Genomic DNA, 18,145 nt, shown 5'->3' with positions numbered 1-18,145 from the left:
GTTTCAGGTCAGATTCCACAGCCAGCTCTGCATTGGGGCATCTGGGCAGTTCAGAGACACAGGCCCCACCTTCGGTCCACAAAGACAAACTGTGAAAGTCTCCACCCTCTTACAAATGGCTGACCCTAAGCCCATTCTCCAGATCTAGAGGGGCAAAGAAGCACAAAATTCAGTTGCTTTGTCCACGCTGCCGAGTGGACCCGGGAGCATCTGTGTTGAACCTCATTCTGATGTCTTTCTCTGTTGTACCATCACTCTACAACAACTAAAGCATCCGTTTCCCTTATCCTGCCCATCTGTGAGGTAAGCAAACACATGATTCTGTAGCCCCCTGCTTCCCTGGTTTAGCAGGGTACAAATAAGTAAATGGAGGGCTGGGTGAGGGATGCTTTCCTCCTCACCTTCTCAGGCGCTCACGTGCGGTTCTCCAGGGCCAGTGAGGAGCCTGGCATCGAAGCATGAAAGGGCCCTCCCTCAAGCAGACTCTGAAAGTCACTGCTCATAAACAGAGAAAGCCTCTGCCCTGTGATGTTCTGCCCAGGCTGCCTGTAAAATCCCAGGACACCAGAATCTTCCAGACCTCTTTCTGGCCACCATCAACGCCAGCCTTGTGATCTAGCATCCTTCTTGGTACGTTATCTGAGACACCTTCTTCCTGCCAGCTTTGGGCTCAATGCCCTGGACATGCGTGACCAAGAACAGGCTTCCAAAGGCTAAGAATAAGGTGACCATCTTCAAAGGGCCCTCAGACTTCCCAGAAAGCCCTGGCACACGGCCCTGCCCTCCGGTCAGTGCTTCCTGCTAATGAACTTGTGACTGCGCAGTGAGGGCCGGGACCCTGTGGGTGTGGACGATGGCTGTATCCCCAGTGATAACTCCACACACTGGCAACCTCAAAGCTCATTTGTTGAATTAACAAGCAATGAAAAAAACACAAAGGAAAGAGACCAGATGTGAGAGTCAGACAGACCTGGGTTTATAACCTTCCAGCAACAGCATTTATACTGGGTCATGGACAAGCTATTTCAAAAACCCTCCAGGCCTCGGCTTCCTAGTCCACAAAGACTTCGTCATCTTGCAACCACAAGATGGAAACTGTGCAAAGTCGCTAATCCAACTCCGGGCTGAGAAGAATTTCTTTGTTTTCAACAGCAAGGCAGCTATGCAGCTTTCCCTGTATGCCAGACACTGTTCAAATGTGGCAGGGGACCCACCACTACAACTGGCCTATTTAATTCTTGCAACAACCTCGCGAAGTTGGACCTGCTAAAATCCCTTCTGCAGTGGGGAAAAAAATGAAGGCACAGAAAAGAGAAGCAACTTGCACAAAGTCTTATCTCAAGATATAGCAGGGGCAGGATTCACATAAATTCCAAAGTCTGAAATTTTAAGTGCTACATTAGTCTGCCTCCAGAGCAAACAAATCAATAAGGGTTAACTCCCATGCCTGATCAGATTTGATTGGGGAAGATATCCGAGCACACCACCAGGTGGGGGTTCTCAGTCAGGACAGAAACACACCCAGAGACTCCGTAGTTTACTCTTGTGTCTTCTTTTAAACTAGAGCTTGCTCCTGTGAAATTCAATTCCAGACAATTTTGCTCCTCCAGAATTTCACTCCCCTCCTTTTCTCCTGCTATACCCTCCCAATAACCTACAAGAAAAAGAGACACAGTCATGTGAAAAGAAGTAAAGAAAAAAGCAGAGAGAAAGTAAGAGTTTTCGAGCTCTCAAGTGCAAAGTCAAAGATGTCTCATTGCTCTTCTAATTATCCCTCTGAACAACTGCCTGCACATGGCGTGGCCAAGGCAGAAGTAATCTGCCCACAAGGAGACCAACCTCATAATGTCTCAGCTTCCCCACAGATCCAGGTAGCAGCAAGGATTAATTCATCTCTTCTAATGGCCCAAACCTCATCATAAAAAGCACTTTTCATCTTCCCCCTCTATAAGACTACATTTGCCCTACTGCCAACCACGAATGAAATTTCATTACCAAAATAAATCAGCACTGTACTTGACCTTGCTTCTCCAATGGCTCCAGATTAGTGACATCACAGTGCACTCTACAAACACTCAGAAATAAGGGAATAACCCCTCCCAGTTAAAAACACTCAGCATTTCACTAAAAGGCATTAAATTACTTTGATTTTACTCCACGGAGTCCAAAATGCTTTCAATTTATTATTATTATTATTTTCAAAACCCTTCCAGAAAAAGTATGCTGAGAACCTTAGGAAACCTCCACTCCCGGTTTAGTTGGGGCCCCGATTTACAGATAGTAAAGTGGAGAACAGGTCAGCAGCTGAGAACAGGAAGCCTATTCCTTCCCTGCTCCCAGGACTGAACTTCCACACGGCTGGGACCTCACTGTGGAGACCTCCAAATCGGCATTCCCTCATCCTCCAAGTCACAGGCAGGTCACAGACAGCTCCTGCAGAGCTGGGGAAGTTCCTTCTCAAAGAATCCAGTCTCCCTCTCCTCCAGTCCTGCTGATTTCCAACAGGACAGCTGAAGCACAGCTCCTCCAGAAGAGAGGGAACTGAGAGAACTGTCTTGTCCTCCTGGTGGCAGCCTCCAGATAGGGGCTGCTTCAGGGCCACTGTAGCAAACGCACAATCTGCCCCCCAACCCGGACACCAAGCCCTGCATTTGTAATCCTGAAAAATGCATGCTCAGGGTGGCCGCTCCAGCTTATTCCCACCTAGCTGGTATATATGATACTGGCTTAGAAGTGGCAGGAGAACACGTACATCCAAAAAGCAATCACAATCAGACTCCCTGTATAGTAAAGATCTGCAACCATAAGCAGTGCCCCATTTATGAAGGGGCTGATCAGCCTTACAAAGGCGGAAGTCACCAACATACAACATCATGAAAAATAGAAAAATTCAAAGAACCTGTGAGTAACAACTACTTCGCCCTCTTTTTCCTGTTTAAATACTGCTGAAAACTGCCTCTTGGCAGACCAAGTGAGACTGCCCACATTCACAGTCGGCAGGAAACCTCAAAGCCTCTCATCATTCCTTTCCTTAGTCAGCTGCCTACGAGACCCAGTAACTAACGAGAGAGTTTACACGATTATTTTAACACACACACACACACAATTATTTTTGTGATAAACGTACAGAAGGGAAATGGTTTCAATCTATCATGGCTTCTACTTGAAAAATAAAATCCCAAACTGTATTTTTGTTTGTTTGGGGGCCATACCCAGTGGAGCTTAGGGCTTACTCCTAGCCCTGTGGTCAGGGATCATGCCTAGTGGGTCTCAGGGGTCCATATGGGGTGCTGGGAATAGAACTCAGGTTGGCCACATGCAAGGCAAATGCCCTATAGCTCTATACTATCTCTCTGGCCCCAAAACTATATTCTGAAAAGTACTTTTGCTCTTTTGCTCATTCTCTTAGTAAGAGGAGCTCTCTGTCCCAAAACTTCATTCCTGAAAGGATAACTGATGTCTTTCCTGGGAATTTCATTTAAGAAACGAGAGGTCTCAGTACTCCAGATCAGGGTGTGCAAGACCAGGGCAATGTTTTAAATTAAAAGAACTTCTAGATAAACAAACTCAAGTTGTACAAAGGTACAGCATCCCAAAGTTACCCTCACTACTCCTACTACAGCCAGCTTCAAAGAAGGCTCAAAGATTAAAGTGTTTTTCCCTGGCTTAAAAATGGAGAGACCCTGCATTTTCTAGGTAAAATAAAAGACCCCCAAAACAACGAGCCAGGCAGAGGGAAGGCAGAAAACAGTCACACTGAGACAACCAAAGATGCTGAAACTTTCTGCCCACAGCAGTTGACAAGTCATTTCACTAAATCTGAAGAAGCTTCTCTGGCCGCAGAGGGTCACAGGAGAGCACCACACACACAAAAGCTGAAACCATGGGGTTCCTCTCTCCCTTTCCCGTGTGTGACATAGCCAGGCTGAAGGACTACAGTGCTACAGAAAGCAAAATTTTCCTTGTTTCCATTACATCATCTGAGTTTCAGAGGGGGCGGGCAAGTGGGGGGCACAGCTGGCGGCAGCTGCACCGCCATCTGCTTTCTCCGTAACTGTGTGTGCTAGCCAGAGTCGCAGCCTCCTAGGGCTCCTGAGAGAGAAGGCAGAGATTAAAGGTACAACACCCTATTATGGAAAAGCTTTCAAATGATTTAGAAATAAATCACTCCCCTGATAAGTTAACAACCTCAGGTAGGTTGCTGAGCCGGTTCTTGTTGAGTTTAGGTTATTTGTTTGCATCTCTTTTAGACTCGGCTACAATGCAAACTCTGTCAACTCAATGTGCGCAATTAGAGGAGCAGAATGTACAAGCAAGCCACCTGCCATCTGCTTCCCAAAAGGTAAGCAGCCAAAAACTACAGTCTGCAGCTGGAAGCATTTACAGGAGTAGGGAATACGCAAACCCACCAAGCAAGCCCCCCACTTGTGGATGGATATATGCTGCTGCCTCTGGCACCCATGCCCTCTGGTTACCCGGTCTTGACCAAACTGGGCACTCTTGGAGTTCTTTTCAGAGCATACTGTTAGATGTCACCTTAAAGGGACCAGTGAGAGCAGTCACTGGGGGTGATGAGTGTTAATGCCCTGTCTGGCCATCCAGCTACAAACCGACAACAAAGCAGCAAACAGGTGGTTGGTTTAAAGGTCTGATCAATTCATGTGTATGTTTTATCTAGCCAGTATGAGTTGTGTTTTTGTTTTGTTTTGTTTTGTTTTTAATAAATAGAAGTTCTGGTTCTTAAAAAAAGGAAGATATCTCACACATAAACATCTAAATTGCTAGTTCTTTCTGGGCAAAACAAGAGACATTGTTTTGAGGAATACCAAGCCCCACTCTTCCGGGAAAGTGGCAGTGGAGCCAAGTGCACTCCAGAGCGCCGTGTACATTCTGAAGAGCAAATGCCCACACTATTGTTTGTGTATGTCTCAGGAACTCTGTGTTCCTTCTTGCACCTTGAAGGCTCCTGACAGACTGCTGCTGAGCCTGTATAAGAAGAAACCCCCAGAAAGTGATCTGGGGGGTTATTCTCCATGATCCTCCACCTGGATGCTCAACTTAAATTATGCAAAGAGCATTCAACCCAAGACAATGAATGGTTTTCGGAGAAGAGAAGTGACAATCAGGACATGACAACAAAAGCAGGTGAGGGCATTTTAAAGGAGCATTCCGCACTACTTACCATACATCTTGCCTTCGTCTGATAAGATGATTTTCCTCCTCCCACATGGTGGGTAGATAGCCAATGCTTCTTGAAAGCTCTGCTCAATGTCGGGGCTCCACACCCCTTCAGCATCGTTGTCAATGGGCTTATCAGCAGAGTCACTCATCCTTTCCATGTTTTCGGCAGGACTCTCGCTGCCGCTCCAGCTGCTGGGCTCAATTTTGGCGGTTGGATTTTCCAAGCCGAAGCCTGGAGCCTTTTCAAGAAAATAAACCTAAGAGAGAAATGAAAGAGTCTGATAAGGACAAGGTAACCACCAACAGGCTGCCCTTGCTAGTTCTCCTGCAGATTCTTCAGCCGCCTTTGGCTCGCTCGGAGAGTGACTCTGAGCCGAAAGCACAGGTCTTGAGATCCAAGTGGCTGTTGTTCTCTATGTATCGTGTTAGGCACTCACAGAGCCAATGGCGGGTGGAAGCTGGATGATCTTCACAGAACCAGGGGAAATTTTCATCTGAGAACATAACTCACTCTGAGTTGCAAGTTCTTCATGAATCATGCAAAAACATTTACTAAGTGCCTACTATCTCCCAGGAGCCCTTCTGCTCGATGATCATCACATCTCCATAGCAGAACAGGTTGTTTAAAAGAAAATAAAGTAAAACAAAAGATGTCTGCCTCACTGTGGCAACTGACATAATTTTAAATGTCAAACATCTCAGTGGTTGTCACACTGATTACAAAGATGCAAGGTGGTGGTGGTGGGGGGGGGGGGGGTGGAAAGGAAGCAGGGAGACTGTTTTGTCACCATGAATACCCATTCTACTACAATGGCGAAGCCAGCTGACCTATGTCTGCTGTTACACAGCTTTTCTCTGTGTGGCTTTTTCTTTATACAACTAGGCCACTTGCCACGCTCAGCTCCCTGACCATAACCATAAAGCTGGGGCGAAACTGTCTCCCGTTTCCATCTTCCCTATATCAAGGGCCACAATGGCCAACACCTGGGCAGAAGTCTTTTACGCCCAGATGGGGCACTTTGGGGGCCTACTCGTGTGAAATTGCTGATCATGAAATGATGACTTTCATTTGTTTATCTGTGGCACTGAAACTTTCAGAAACCCAAGGAATCTTTCTCAGAGCCTTACTCCCCTTAAATTATGCATGTGACCTATGGTCATAAAGGGATAAGCTTTCCAAACAAATGTCAAACGGCACAAACACCAATGTGAAAATGATCGGGTCCAGTAACCCCTGCTGTCTGCACGTTAATATAGCAATATTCCTTCGTTGAAAAGGCATTAGGACCATTAATCAAGGCTCCCCCCTAAAGAGGAGGACAGCTGCTCCTGGGAGCTGATGAAAAATAAAAGGGGAGCCAACAGGGCTGAGCAAAGGAGAGCTCCATGAGACAACCATTCCCGCCACCTCTGCCCTGTCGTGCTGCAAAGAGGGAGGGAGGCAGATGCGGTGGCCACCAGCACTGTTCGAGGCCAGTCACCCGAGAGTGAGAGTCCAGCAACCTATCTGCTCGCATCCTCTCTCCCCACTACATCCTGACCTTCCCCCCACTTCTGTGGTTAGTAAGAGATCCCAGGTGCAGGCACACCATTCATGGTGTGGCCAGTGGCTGCTCTGAGTGTCTGGCCCTGACAGGTGTCCTGACTTGGGAGTACCTGCATGAAAGGAACTCAGGTTCTCTCCACTTTTCAATGCTGATGCAGCATTCACACTCAAAATATTGGCTCATTCTTACCAACACAGGTATATTTGCACAGAACTTTTAAAACAGCCAAATGTTAAGGTGTAAGTTATACCAGAAGAAAGTGTTTTCTTCTCCAGAACTCAACGTCTGCTATCCTCACAGCCACTCTCCACATGCTTGGGCCCAGCCTAATCCATGAGTATGCCTATCCCTGCACCGAGCGGCTGCATTCACAGCCTTGCGAAATCCCGTATCTCACACCACTCATACTCCAAGAGTAGCGCATCACATTTGATGGAGCTGAAAGTAGAAGAAATAAAAATATGTTTCCTAATCTTAGAGGAAAATACACACACACACGCATATATATATTTTTGTTGCTATTGGGATCTGAGTCTTATAAACTGCTAGCCCAATGGTTGTCGATCTTTTAGTACCCGCAGATTTGCACAAGCCCACAGATGGGTGACTGAAAACCACAGCTAAGCCCCAGCTACTGCTGCTACTTGATTTTGTTTGTTTTGCTTTTGCTTTTAGGTTTTAGGGCTACACCCAGCAATGCTCTGGTATCACTCCTGGTGGCCCTCAAGTGACCAAGTGGGTGCTGGGGTTCAATAACAAGTCAGCTGTGGAAAAGGGAAGCACTGAATCTGCTGTGTTCTCTCTGACTACCTACGCCCTAGTTTCTTAAACTGAGTGCGGGGAATCATGAAAAATTTGTTTGAAAATAAATTTATGATTTATTAACAGTAACTATTTGATTTGTATGCTTCATACACCCTGGGTTGCATAAAAGTTTCCCAGACACTAAGGAGTGATGAAGGTTCATGAAGCCCTGCTCTCACCTATAATCTGTGCTAATGCCAAAGCGATTTCTTAGAGTAAGTTAGAGGACACAGTGAACTGAACTGTCATCTTTCCCTCTCTATTCACCTTATCCAAAACAAAACAAATCAACAAAAACAAAGCAAACCCATACCAGAAAAAGCAGTCCAGTCATTGAGTTCTAGTGTACTCAAAGCAATAGTATAATTTCAAGAAGACACATTTTTAAATTTTCTTTTTTAATGATATCACCATGTGACAGTTACAAAGCTTTCCTGATCCAGTTTCAGTCATACAGTGTTCCATCCCTCCAGCAGTGTACATTTCCCACCACCAATGTCTCCCATATCCCTCCTGCCACTCCCACCTCCCCAGGCCCACCCCACCCGCCTCTATGGCAGGCACTTTAAAAAGACACATTTTAAAGCAAACAGTGGATGTGCCCAGCTCTCAACCATTTTGAACAGGGAGTAGTTCATCAGGATGGAGGACCAACTGACAGAACCATGTCTCAGAAAGACATCACATTACCATATACTGAGAGACTCCAGTCTCAAGGTCAAAAAATATCACACCCCATATGCCTGATCCAATGTTTAAAGTCTCTTCTAAATACTCTGCACCATCAATTCATAAAGTTGAAGAGCCTCTGGCAAAAACCTACCACTTGCCCAATACCACCTTCTTCATACCATTTCACGTTGAAATTCTTCCATAGACTAGACTAAAGCTCATGTCTTGTAAACTTCTACTCATCCATCCTTTAAGGATGTACTCATTTATTCGGGGAGAAAAAAATCTTCCCACAAAGACACCCCTTAAGTATGACAAGTACAGTTCCCAAGTTCCTGATTACATTCAAGACTAGACAGCATTAATTTTTTCTCTTCCATGATGCCTGCCACTTTGTCCACAACTTGCAATAAATTAGACTCAGACATAGACTTATGACCTATAAAATCCTAAGTTTCTATGCTCCAAATATTAGTCCTGAATTCCTTCCTTGAAATTGATTTAGGCATTAAAAATAGTTTATATTTATTCCTTTTAAACTCCATTATTTTAAACCTTAGTCCATGATTCAAAGTTAGTAAGATCTTTCTGACTCATAGTTGTCAATTTTAAAGCATGAAAGAATCTCTGAAGATTTATCACCCAGGGAGTGTGTAGAACCATTCTGTGCAAATTCCAAAGAAAATACTGATTCAACATAAAATGTCCTGCTAGTTGAACTGCAGAGCCTTGCAGATAGATCAGAGGTTACCTCTGAAGCTAAGACGCACAAGCCCTTGGTTGTTTGGAGAATACAATATTGGTAGTATTAATTAATCTATCCACTCAGTAAGTACAAGCAGTATTCCAAACGCTCACAGGCTTTTTAAGTTCAGTTTCTACATAGGCTGTGCCCAGGTTCTTGCAATTTGGTCAACTGGAGCTTAGAAGGATGGAATTACCTACTCTGGACAGAAGCCAGGACATAGGCCCAGAAGCTAGCAGATACATAATCCACAGATGGGCCCTTAGTTTTACAACCTAATTGTAAAATGAAGCCCTGTGTGGGCAGAGTTTCTGATCACAAGACTGCATCTGGCTGAGAAAAGTTCCCCGTACTAGGTACCAAAATAACTGCTGGCATTCCATCTCTCAGCTCTCTTCCAACTCAGCTCAAAATCCACCTCATCCTGGACGTCATCCTTGTATTGAGTGACTTTGAGTGTATTTACCACATACAAGGAGTGTGCTAACAATGTGTGGACCTGGATAACCACCACACAACCTACCTGACTGCTGAATGCATAGCACCTGCTTTTGCCAACAATAAAATCTAGTGAAATTAATTACACATAGGATATTTGTGCCAGCAGAACTGATGTCCTCACCTAAATTCAATTTTCCCTTAATCAATAAATGAAAACACAATATTTAGGGGCAGAGGCAGAAGTATGTGGTACTCAGACTCAAAGTGATCTTCATTCCAAACCTGGTTTGCCCACTGGCCACACAGCTTAGACTAAACTAGCTAACCACTCAAAATTCAGGATTTCGTTTAAAAAGTGGTAGTAACAAATTCAATCCCAATTTTTTAAAAAATCAGTAAGGGGCTATAGATGACCTATAGATGCTATAGAGGCTATAGATGACCACCATATTTAGTGAGATACAGAATAAAGGTTCTCTGAGACCTATAAAACCAAGAAAAGAGGTTTATTTTCAGGTCTACGATTACTACAGTGTGCTATGTAACTTATGATGCCCAAATATCTACTGAGAACAGGATGAAGAGAAATGGAGCAGCTTCCCTAACGGTTTCCCTTTGCGAAATAAATTTACAAAAAATCCTCTCCTTCAAGGTTTTCAGATGACTAAATGGAAAGTTAAGTTGGTAATAAGCACCTTTATTTCTATTCTAGCACTTAGCACTTATCAAACTCTAAATTTATATTCATAGATTAATAGTTTTCATATTTTTCAGGGAAGTTTGGTCCAGGGGAATCATTATAAAATGTAAATGCTTAGGAAAGAGAAGAGAAAGGAATTCCTACGGATTGAAAATACATTGTACAGCCTCTGTGTGTCTAGTTTCCATCATTAAAATATTTCTAAAAGCTTTTTTTTCTCTAAACTCTTTCCAGTCATACTATAATGAACTCCATAAAGAATTGTTTCCAGTGACCCAAATATTCCTCTTAAGTGCCCCAAGAGTCATACTCTGTAAATGAACTATTCTTTCACAATTACCCATTGACACTTCAAGAAAGGTAACACGAGTACAGTGGAATGACATCATAAATAGAGTCAACCAATACACATTCTCATATAAAAAGCCTGGGGAAAGAAGTGGGTGAGACAGTCAAATGTGGGTGCTTCTGACACCAATTCTACTGAAGGAACAAGGGATATGACACACAGCACAGGAATCTGCTGCTCCCTTCATCTGAATTACTTTGGGTCTCTCGTAAGGTAAGCATCTCGCCCACATATGGGTGATTTAATAGTTCTTAAATAAAGGTGTCAGTTTTAACTAATTCTCATGGTTAATGAAATGCCATCGAATGCCATAAGGGTCGCACAAAAATAAGTCCTTACGGTTTGTGTTAGTTAATGTTAAGAAAACAATAGGAAAGAGCTGGCCTGGTAATTACTGTCTCTGAGTAAGCCAGGACTATAGACTGCTGTTGTAGCATCCCCCCACCCCCCGCCACCCAACCCCACCATGGGATGAGATTCCATCCCCACACTCAAGGAGGCCAACATGGAGATCCATCCCCTTGTGTTCCCCTACACCCTATCCCTAACAGAGCATAGAGCATTGGTCTGTCATTGCTCTCCCATCCACACCCTGATGTCCTTGAAAACAGGAACTATAACACTCGCATAGGATGCCAATGTTAGCAGAAGACCTGGCATACATAACATTCAATGAAAGACTGAACTAACAGCTATAAGACAGAAATATTATTTTATCTTGTGTTACAAACATTCTTTGGGAACTGTGATTGGACATATCACCCAATCTTTCCTCAGGAAGAGAAAGAATTTTAGCTCCTTTCTCCACTCCTCACCCTCACTCTGGCCAAGATATACTGCTAAGGTATACTGTTAAGGAATCACAAAAGAGGGGAAGGGAAAGAAACCAGAATAATGAGTGCCTGATTCAGGTTCTATCTCTGACACTAGTGTGGTATCCCAAGTATCACTGGGTATAACCCTGGAAGCCTCTAAGCACCATCAGATGTGGTCTTGATGGCCACCAAGCATGCTGGGCCCACACAGCATTACAGTCTTGGACCTTCACATTGCAGTGCTGCCTGGTCGGCTGAGTACTGCCAGGAATAGACCCGGGTCCCTGAAGGAAATCAACAGAGGATGAAACAAGGCAGAGTTGAGCTAGATTCAGTTTGAGAAGCCAGGAATTGACAATACCCAATTTTTAACTTACACAATTTTTAATTTACTAATAAAGACTACAGACTCATTAATCCCCCTGTGTTGAGATAAATATGGTAAGCGTCTTCTAAGAGGCAAGCTAATTCTACCATGAAAAATAATTTCTTTAGGGGCCAGTATAGTGGGTAGAGTGCTTGCCTTGCATATGGTGACCCAGGTTCAATTCCAGCATCCTAGACGGTCCCCAAAAACAGCCAGCAGTGGTTAGAGCCAGAAGTAAGGCTTGAGAAACACTGAGTGTGGCCCAAAAAGAAAAAAGAAATATTCCATTTTTAGTGAAACAGTAACTTTTGAGATACATTTTGAGGCACTTCTCCATTTCCCCTTTCTTTTTACCCACTAGAGATGATAAGAACCAGAAGAGAACAGTTTTAAAAGAATTCATGAGAGAGAAAGCAGAATGTGGGCATAAATATTAGGAACTAAAGAGAGAAGAAACTCCAAGAGGTTTCAAATACTAACAAAGCAAATTTGAATGAGTAGGCGAATGAAAAAAGTAACATTTGGGGAGCAGAACTGATAGAAAGGCTAAGAAACAATCATAAGAGCTGAACAAAATGTAGAAGTGACATGGATAAGAACCATTTCAGGAATAAAAGGGAATCACATAGTTGAAATGATATTTGTAAAAGACAACTCAACCAAGCATCTTATGGCTCAAAGGTCACTATAATCTTTTTGAAAGTCCAAATTTTTCTCACAAGATAAATGCTACCTCCAATAAAAGCCTAGGGAATAAAGCACTTTTTTTCTCAAGTCAAAGTCCAACCTTCTCCTAACAAAAGAGGTATCTGCTAAATCTTACTTAAGCATTGCATTACTCCTATTCAGTATTGTTCTTGGAGGTCCAGAGGACTAAACAAGTTAGCCAAAGTCATTCATGTAACACACTTTTGAATCATAGAGTCATTTCTTCAGATCATACTCAAATTCCATGCGTCGTCTGACCTGCACTACACGTCAATGACAGCATTTCACCAGGCTGGATTTCCAAGGGAGAGAATGCAAGCAGTGCTAAATAAACTCTCAGCTCTGTCCACGAATGACAACAAGCATGGTCTAATTAATTCCTAATGAATAATGATGCTACTGACTCATCTCCCTGGGCAGTTGGGAAGAATGTCAGGCATTAATGGTGGCTAATTGCTTTTGTATATGCAAAGTGGGGCAAGTGATTATTTTCCTACCATTTCAGACACTAACTTGCTAACAAGTGGCCTGAGAAATACAGGTGAGAACTGGCAGTCTGGATTTGAAGGCAGCCTCCAGGGAGCTCGAAGGACAGAGCACAAACCACTGTCAGTTAGACAGCAGAACTTCCAGTGAATACCAACACCGTGATGTGAGGCCCATCTGCTGTGGAGTCAGCAGCAGCCTTGGTGTGTCAGATCCTCCACTTGCCAACAGGCTCCCTCTCGTTTCAGCAGGAAGGAGTGGATAATTACTCATTCTCATTTTTGAAAATCACCTCCAGATCAACGGTATCCATCAACAAGCCAATATCTCTGCACCAAGACTCCGATGCTGACTACCCCATTAGAGGACTTAACATGACCCTCCTGAGATTTCTTGATTAATTCTCCGCTCCATCAGCTCTAAGTACTTGTCCAGGTGACAGCTCAAGAAAGGCTTTGATTGATTTCATGCTAGGCAGCTCTGTATTACCAGCCTTTAGGGGAATCACCTTTCCTACCCCCTTAATGAAGGTTAGTGATTGACAGAAGAAATCCCGCCCCTTCCGTTCCCCCATTGCTACCACCAGTCAAGCTAAGCACTCCTCTCCATCAGTAGACAGAGTCTGTACAAAGCACAAGGCCACAGACTCAGTTCCGTGCAATCTAGCCCATTTATGCCAAGGTGAAGGCTTGATTTCGAGAGGTACAAGGTAATGTGGATGACATGGCCTGCAACTTGAGTGGTGGATCCCCCGGAAGTAAACAATTTAACATCAAGAAAAACTTTTAAGCCCAGAAAAAAGCAGTTTCTTTTCTGCTCAAACAGAAAAATGCTGTAAGAGTTAGCAAAAGTAGCTGTCAGTGTGCCAAAAGAAAACTCCAAAGGCCCTTTCCCCAACGTGAAGTCAAAGAAAACGCCAAATCAATTCCCTGATTCCAACCGGTCTGTAGAATAGTAAATAAACATTCAATAGAGTAGATGTAGCAACCATAATGCTTATCAAAAACAAAGAAAACAAATACCTTGTAAACGAAACTCCACTAAACTATGAGTGACACTTTTTTCATTGGTAAGACTCACCATTAAATTATTGTAACAGGTGGTGGGGAATGTGCACTGGTGGAGGGATGGGTACTTGATCATTGTGTGACGGTAACCGAAACATGAAAGCTTGTAACTATCTCACAGTGATTCAATCAAATTAAAAAATAAATTTAAAAAAATGTTACTATGATGGCATCTTCAATGACAATAAGCACAAAGGACCAAAATAAAATAAACAGGGGAATAAAGAGGGGTGGAGAAAATGTGGGAGAAATGACAATAAATACAAATTGAAAATCAAAGAGTAGGAGTACAAAGGGATGGAGCATTTATCTTGTATATGTGAGGCCTTGAGTTCTGTCCCCTGTACTGCATGTCCCCCTGCAGCCCTCAGCACTACCAGGGTCAAGGCAGCACCATAGCCCCAGGTCTGGGGAGCTTCCAGTCAGCACTGCTAGAAGACTTATCACCATAAGTGGGTCTTGGGCTCCCCAGGACTTTGGGGGGAAAGGAGGGGAAAAAAGCAAAAGTAGATGGTGTACCTTTTTTAAAAATAGCATACTAGGTAAATAAATAAATATAGTCATCGAACCAATCCCACAGACAAGCAATTTATAGGGTCCATCTCAGTCCCAGGTCCAAAGGATTGCCTAACAAGTAGGCCCAGTACAATCAGAGTACCAGTTCCCCAAGTGGCCAGGCTAGTCTATAGGTACATGCCTTGGGTATAAAAAGGCCAGTTCAATGTTACACAGCCTGTTGCCAGACGACTTAATGATATGTTGGCTCTGTACTGACTCTGAGTCCCCAGCAAGTGACCTGCCCAGATGCAGCTTCTTGGGCTGCTTCGCAATTCTAAGTTCTGTTGCATCAGGAGCAACCCTCCCCATTCAAGAGAAATAGTCCAAGGCCACCTACTCTGGTTTCTATCACTTAGGATGTTCAATCCACCTGTTGATGCATCTACTTACCCATGGGTTATTCACAGAGTACACTGGGGAACAAAAGCAACTAATGAATGTGCAGTTCACTTTTCACTTGCCAGAAACCAATCAACAAATGCAACAAGAGGACATTTTAAAGTGCTGAATGGGGGAGTCAGCCCTCCTAGGTCCAGCTGCATGCAACCTTTTTCTCAAGATTCTATGCACCACATGGATCTCATCTCATCAGCACTCCCTTCAAAGAATACAAATCTAAGCTCCAAAACACGCAGAAGGAAAACACTTCTCTTCTTACCAACTAAGAGGAACCAAGAACACAATTCATCAGAACACTAATTATTCCTTTTCATCCACTCACTCATCAGATAGCTGGGCATCTTCTTTTTGTCTGGTCCATTTGCCTTAAAATTCCTACTTCTAATGGATATCAGCAATCATAAATTCTGTAGCACTCTTCAAATACTGAGTATTCTTTGATTCCCAAACTTGATCAGAGTGCTCCTTAGGGAGAAAACGGCGTTTGTGTGAACCCCAAAATCCAAGACCAGTGATATAAACAAATAGGACACTAGATAAAGAAGTGAGGCAAGTGCTGAGAGTTGAGGGCACTTGCCTTGTATGCAGCTGACCCTGTTTTGATGCCTGGCACTACATATTGTCTCCCTACAAGTACCATCAGGAGTGGTCGCTGAGCACAGAATCAGAAGTAAGTTCTGAGCACAGCCATGAATGGCCCAACCCCTTCCCCATACCCAGCCCCCCACCCAAAGTAAAAGGGAAATGAGGCAGGATTGAACAAAGGTGGAAGTCATCTGTTCCAATACTTTGCTGATTACACAGTGACCTCTAAGGTTTACTTCAGTAGCTTTGAATTACTTGTATTAGATGTTTTTCATAAATAAATATGCATTTTATATTTTTTATGAATTAAGAGCCTACACAATGCTATCTGTACGCTAACAAACATCCCATGATCAGGCACTGGTTTTTCCTCTGAGTCAGTAACAAATGCTCATGATATCCCACCAATGATCTTAACATGGATGCTAAGGAAAGTGTAATAGCAAATGTCACTGTTTTTACCTTGTGGATAACCAACAAGGCTTAGATTTTGTCCCCTGGCTGCCAAAGTGCACTGAGCCACACAGGCAGATGTCTCAGAAAGCACAGGGCTGTTTTGGTCGGCAAATCTGGTTTTATTCCCAACCCACCATAGGTCCCCAAATTTATTCTTTCGTTTTTTTTCTTCTTTTTTCCACCTTTAATGTATTCTATGTTCACAGCAATATTTTAAGTTCACTCTGAAACAAGTCAAGGTAAAGATGCAAAGGAGAAATTATTTCTTTCCTTAGTTTGGACTAAGTAGAGTAAAATATAATTAAAACCACCCTTCCTCCACACTTCCCTATCCATGTGCCAGGCACATAGGAGATGAAGATTTAAAAAAGAAAAAAAAAATGTTATTCCCTCCTGCCCTCAAGGAACACCCTTCCGGCAGGAAATAAGTTAATGAGGCTTCAAGACTTCAAGTCCTTCCACCAGGAGCCCTGCCCTCTCTTCCACAGCAGCACTCTGCTGCCCGGGCAAATGAACTGTCCTTGCTTGCTGCAAAGGAATGATCTGTTTATGTGTCCATCGCTTCTGGGAGTTTGTGAGCTTTTTCAGGAGTTAGTCTAGGCCTCTGGTTATCCGTTTGTCTTTGGCATTTAACAGAATGCCTGGCACACAGAAACTGCTCTCCAAAAATGGTGACTGAGGGCTGGAGAGAAAATAGAGCAGATAAGGCTCTTGTCTTGCATATAGCCAGCCCAGGTTTGATCCCTGGAACCACATATGATTCCCCCAAACCCTGCCAGGAATAATCCCTAAAGCTCAGAGTCAGGAGGAAACCTTGATGATAGCCAGGTATGGCTCTAAAAAACAAAAACCAAAAAAAAATTTTTTAACTTACAAAAGAGTAGCTGGAAAGATATAGCAGGTAAGCCTCACCTGGGTTCAATCCCCAGCATCCCATATGGTCCCCCAAGCCCATCAGAATTGATTCCTGAGTGCAAAGCCAGGAGTTACCCTGAGAACAGAAGGGTGTGGCCCCAAAAATAACACAAAAGAGAGAAAGATTAAATAGATGCCCAAAGTAATGTTTCCATAGATGAATAAATTAACAGGTGAATTTAAGATATCAAATGAGAAGCCCGAGAGACAGTGGGTAAGGCACTGGCCTTTCGGGGAGTAAGCCTGAGCACTGCTGGGTGTGACCAAAAAACAAGCCCAAAAAGTGTCAGAGGAGAAACAAATGAGAACAGGAAAAAGAAGGAAAGGAACTGTGTCTAAACAAGAGAGTCCTCGGAGGCACTCTTCAGGCTGGTCTGGAGTCCTTGTAGGACTTACTAGGACTAATATGGGTAAGAGCACAGGGACACCTATTCAGAGAAGAGGACAGTGGAGAGGTGGAGGGAAGAAAGACTGGAGTGAGAGAAGCAGAAGTTTAAGGCAGAGGCAGAAAAAATAAGGGCAGCTGAACACAAGGGACCTTACACATCTAGCCAAAGGTTTGGACTGTTTCACACAAAGGCAACAAGGAAACCATGAGGAGAGAGGGAACGGGGGTGGAGGAAGGGGGAGAGAGGCAAGCAGACAGACAGAGACAGACAGAGAGAGAGAGAGAGAGACAAAGACAGAGAGAGACAGAGAGAAGACTCATGCACAAGATTGTACCCACTATGATGAAAGGGACTAGGAGTGGGTCCCATCTTGTATGTCTGTCGGGGAGTGAGCGTGTGTATCTTTGGGGTAAGAAGGTCAAGAACAGATCATTTTTATAAATGTGGAATTAGAATGTTCTCATCAAAAACATTTTCAGTGTGATTTGCAATATAGGGGCTAGATAGGTATCTCTAAGTAGATTCAAATGCACAGTGCTACACATCCCTTAAAGCATTCCAAACTTACAAAGGGGTTTTAATGCACCAAGAGACAATGAGTTTATATAGGTCTGCTTAGTTAAGCATCATCCAGAGCCACAGGATGAACTACAGAGTGCCCAGTCACTCAGCAATTCCAATAAATAAGGGTGTCAGGATGGCCGAGTAGTCTAAGGAGCCAATAAATGATCATTAGACTCTGGCTTCCAGCACACCCCAAAAGTGGGCTGCAGGCAGACAGTATGGTCATGTGCAAAGGCAGCCTGGGGACTGGATCCCTCACACAGCAACACATGTCTACACAGGGCCAGCTGAGACCAACACACGTAAATGTGCAAACTCACCAAAATATCCGACTCTGCTTGGTCACAAATGCTTCCTGGATGCACTCAACCACTGACACCCCCAAGTGCCACCCTTC

At 43.8% G+C, this 18,145-nt stretch overlaps 1 protein-coding gene across 2 annotated transcripts in view; it reads right to left on the bottom strand.

Annotated features, from left to right (window-relative positions):
- TEAD1 (TEA domain transcription factor 1) overlaps positions 1-18,145 on the bottom strand; it is a 280,154-nt gene that overhangs the window by 175,958 nt on the left and 86,051 nt on the right. For both annotated transcript variants that reach the window (XM_055142566.1, XM_055142567.1), the window contains exon 2: positions 5,183-5,438. In XM_055142566.1, the coding sequence (XP_054998541.1) occupies positions 5,183-5,339 (157 nt within the window). In that variant the 5' untranslated portion in view covers positions 5,340-5,438. The remainder of the gene's footprint in view (positions 1-5,182; positions 5,439-18,145) is intronic.

The sequence above is a fragment of the Sorex araneus genome, chromosome 6, assembly GCF_027595985.1.
Source record: "Sorex araneus isolate mSorAra2 chromosome 6, mSorAra2.pri, whole genome shotgun sequence".
NCBI classification, from domain to species: domain Eukaryota; kingdom Metazoa; phylum Chordata; class Mammalia; order Eulipotyphla; family Soricidae; genus Sorex; species Sorex araneus.
The sequence above is the reverse complement of the archived record's forward strand: the minus strand, read 5'-3'. Positions and strand labels throughout refer to the sequence as shown.